The following is a 4,626-nucleotide window of genomic DNA, read 5'->3' as shown; positions in this document are numbered from 1 at the left end:
ACACACAGTACAGGCCAAAAGTTTGGACCCACCTTCTCATTCAATGCGTTTCCTTTATATATTTATTTACACTTGGGGACACATTCAAAGTTTTTTGGACTGACTGACTTAATTTCTTAAAGTAAAGATGGCCGCTCGTTTCTCTCTACTTAGCTGATTGGTTCATGCCATAATATCTATTCTAACAGTCGTCCAATAGCCTGTCAGCTGTGTATCAACCTGACTTCTGCACAACACAACTGATGGTCCCAACTCCATTAATAAGGAAGAAATTCAATTAACCTAATTAACCCTGACAAGGCCCACCTGGGGGGGGGGGACCATTTCATGGACTACCTCATGAAGCTCAGAACACCAAGGGTTTGCAGTGCTATCAAAGGGAGGGGGGGGTACTTTGAAGAAACTAGAAAATAAGACATGTTTTCAGGTATTTCACACTTTGTTTTTAAGTACATAATTCCACATGTGTTCATTCATAGTTCTGATGCCTTCAGTGATAATCTGCAATGTAATAGTCATGAAAATAAGGAAATGCATTGAATGAAAGGTGGTTGTGTGTGTGGTGTGTGTGTGTGTTGTGTGTGTGGGGTGTGTGTGGTGTGTGTGTGTGTGTGTGTGTGTGTGTGTGTGTGTGTGTGTGGTGGGTGTTGTGTGTGTGGTGTGTGTGTGTGTGTGTGTTGTGTGTTGGTGTGTGTGTGTGTGGTGTGTGTGTGGTGTGTGTGTGTGTGTGTGTGTTTGAGATACATGCCCAGGTGTGCAGGTGCAAATATTACACATATATGTGCATGCTTCTCCATATGGGCATCTGTTTTTGTATAAGGCAGTATGGAAACTAGAGGGTGTGTGTAAAATGTACTTTTTATGGTGTCTTCTTGGTAATTTGTACAACATGAGAAAGCAAATGTAAAGCAACATGACGACATCCATGAAAAACGTTAAATTCAACAGCATTAGAAATCATATTTGTAGATCTATAAGTGACCTCACAGGCTTACTTGCTTATCTATGTGTCTTTGTAGGTTTGTGAATGCGCTTATTTCAAGTCCTTTGACAGTTGCACAATTCACTTTGACATCACCGTCGACGTAAGCAAAGTGTATTTATATTTCCATAATTGTCTTATGTTCCTCCAATCAGCTGCCTCGCCTCGTTGCAAATCAAACAGAGAAGACGTAGAGACGTTTGTCTTGAAAATAGGTCTTCAATCACACTCAGGAGTCTTGTTACACCAAGACATGTTTGCTCCTTCATCTGGAAAAGACACAACTGTCTCATAACGCATGTACATCATGTATCTTTCCTCTTGGCATTATTAATACATGAAGTTTGGAGGCTTAAGTTCAATTTGTCTGCAGGGAGATACTAATGTTGGAGTGGTGCGATGGACAGACATGGAGGTTTCTTCAGTGTGTTGTGTGGTTAACTGGAATCTTTCTCAAACTACAATGTATAACAAAACTCATATTTATAAGAGAACAATCCCAATGAATCATGGTTTGTGTGTTTATTTACAACAAAGGGTCCAGTCGTCGGCAGCTGGTACAAAGTTTTGGACCGGCTGGTGGTCGGAGGAAGTAAAAGTGCCGCCATGAAGAAGATGCTGGTCGACCAGGTGGGGAAAAAAAGCGCTCCTCTGTTCGTCTACTACTTCACTTCACATTGTTTTTAAGAGAGAGAGAGAGAGAGAGAGAGAGAGAGAGAGAGCGCGACCGACCGACCGACCGACCGACCGACCGACAGACAACCCTGGTGTTGTCTTCCCGTCAACCATGAACTTGTCCTTCCAGGTCAAAATTTAAAAAGAAAATTGTGCTTTTCCGATGTTTTTTGTCTTTTTTTCTGATTTATTTGTCACTTTTAGCGTTTTTAAAAAAACCTGAGCTGGTTTAATAACAGGTTTTACACTTATTTTTGGAATTTATGGTCAATAAACCTCATTTACAGGAAATTATACCTAATGTTTGAGTTAGAAAAGCAGAAATTAGGAATTATTTAGACTAAAATTAAAGGAGGGGATGTTGATGATAATCACAGACTGGAATATGTCAACTTTTACTCAACACTATTTCAAAAACACTTCAATTTTTTCTTTCAAATGCTGTAAAATTGAATAAGACGCCCCGAAATTAATGAAAGTAGAGATTTGTACTTGGCAAAGAGCGTTGTGTGGAATCAATCATGTTATTTTGGGTAGTTAAAAAGGACATTGATATAGGAAAACGGGTCAATTTGACCCGAGGACAACATGAGGGTTAAAATTAACTTTCCTTCTATGAAAACTACCTTTTGTTGTTGAAGACAAGACAAACAACGAAAGAAAGTGGAAACAACTCAGTGACACACCCGTAGCGCTGTGTCTCCACTCAGGCTCGGCTCATTACCTGTGGGTAACGGGGCGGATGAGTCCACAGAGACATGTCATGATGGCTCTGAATCGTGCTGACGGGAGGGAACTCTGTCAGATTCTGTCACAGCTGGCAGCTGGACGGTTTTGACGTTGTACCCTCTTGTTACCCTCTTGTTACCCTGCTCTCCGGCGTTTGATTCAATCAGAACAAACGCAGATTAAACTAAAACCACCACAGAACAAGACTTCAGAGCTCTCAACATCTCCGCTCTCCTGAAATATTTAGCGAAGCAAAGCGTCCGCTCTCCGCTCGAGTAGTTACATGTGGTTACACTGTGCACCGCCTCGGTGAAGACTCGAGTGTCAGTGAATGATTTAACGTGGTCCACTGTATCTGCGTCGAGCCTCAATAACAGATGGAAGTCATGTTTCACATGTAAGGAGCAGTGTCCCGTCACTGCAGCAGCAACGTAAACAACTGCACAGTCTCTGGAAGTGATTTTAAGTTTTCTTTTGAGCATCTTTGGTTTGTAGAATTCATTCAGTAAAATGCTGAAAACCCCATTATTCAGTAAATGTTCATTCTGCTTCAGTTCATCAGATCTTTTCTTTACCCTCTATTACAAACTTTATATACTGAGGATGCAGACACACAGAAACATTTGGTTTTATTTTGATAGGACAGCTGAAGACAGGAAAGGGGTGGGGGGGGGGGCATGATGCAGCAAAGTGCCGTGTTTCTTTATTTGATCTGATACACAAAACACATTTCTCGTGTGTGTGTGTTATGAATAGTGTTATTTTCCTTCATTCAGAAGAGAAAGATCATCCTAAGAATCCTATTCAAAAGTTAGACCCGATGTTAGCTGACTTTCACAATATTACAAAAAATTAACATGTACAGTTTTTTACTAAGCCCCCCGAAAAATCACTTCCCCATCAAAACCAGACTCAAACATCAATAACCTTAAATACCAAATAAAACCCATCCCAACCAAGCTCAGCCCAAATGACTCATTTAAACACTGACTCTGATGTGTTATATATATATATATATATAATTATTATAATGAGTATATATTATTATAATAATATATGTAAATGTATTATAGTATATATATGTATATGTATATATATATATATGTATTATGTATATATATGTATATATATATGATATATGTATATATATGTATATATATAATATATATATAGTATAGATGTATATATGATATAATGTTATATGTATATATATATATATGTATATATTTATATATAATATATATATATAGTGTATATATGTATATATAATTATAGTTGTATAGTTATATTATGTATATAATAATGTTATTGTATATGTATATTTGTATATGTATATATGTATATATATATATATATATTATATATATGTATATGTTGTATGTATATATGTATGTTATATATGTATGTTATGTATATAATATATATATGTATGTATGATATATATAGGTATGTATTATATGTATAGATATTAATGTATATGATATGTATTTAGATATATGTATGTATATATATGTATATAGATGTATGTATATATATTTATATGTATATTATATATGTATATGATATATATAGTATATATGTATGTATATATATGTAGTATATATATATATGTATATGTATGTATATGTATGTATTGTATATTGTATGATATGTATATATGTATATTATGTATATATATGTATTGTATATATATATGTTATATGTATATATATATATGTATGATATATATGTATATATATATGTATATGCTATATATGTATAGATTGTAATGTAATATATATGTATAATGTATATAATGTATTATATATAATATATATGTTATAATATATGTGTATATGTATATATATGTATATATATAATATATGTATGTTATATATATATATATATATATATATTGTTTATAATATATATATAGATGTATTATATATATGTGTGTAGTTACATGTAATTCTCGTGCTCCCCTCCCATTTTAACGTGACTCGCTGATTAACAGACCCTAACCCCGGGTAGCGAGTATTTAACTAGTGCTGAGGTGATTTTAATTAGTTTCTGACTTTTCTTTCTGAAATGTGCTTTCTTTTGTCTTTCTGTGTCCTAGGTGTTTTTTGCTCCGTGTTTCCTGGGAACCTTTCTCGGTATCTCCGGTGTTCTGAACGGACTGACGGTGGAGGAGAACGTAACTAAGCTCAAGAGGGTGAGTTGGCTTTATTCACATCGTGGTGCATCACCGGCAACATTAC

The 4,626-nt window shown here is 35.2% G+C and overlaps 1 protein-coding gene across 2 annotated transcripts in view; it reads left to right on the top strand.

Annotated features, from left to right (window-relative positions):
- The window catches only part of mpv17 (mitochondrial inner membrane protein MPV17), a 29,599-nt gene that overhangs the window by 11,161 nt on the left and 13,812 nt on the right, over window positions 1–4,626 (top strand). For both annotated transcript variants that reach the window (XM_032543076.1, XM_032543077.1), the window contains exons 4-5: window positions 1,520–1,612; window positions 4,485–4,580. In XM_032543076.1, the coding sequence (XP_032398967.1) occupies window positions 1,520–1,612; window positions 4,485–4,580 (189 nt within the window). The remainder of the gene's footprint in view (window positions 1–1,519; window positions 1,613–4,484; window positions 4,581–4,626) is intronic.

This window comes from Etheostoma spectabile, chromosome 18 (genome assembly GCF_008692095.1).
Source record: "Etheostoma spectabile isolate EspeVRDwgs_2016 chromosome 18, UIUC_Espe_1.0, whole genome shotgun sequence".
In the NCBI taxonomy this organism is placed as follows: domain Eukaryota; kingdom Metazoa; phylum Chordata; class Actinopteri; order Perciformes; family Percidae; genus Etheostoma; species Etheostoma spectabile.
Note: the sequence above shows the minus strand (reverse complement) of the source record. Positions and strands in the feature narration are given on the sequence as shown.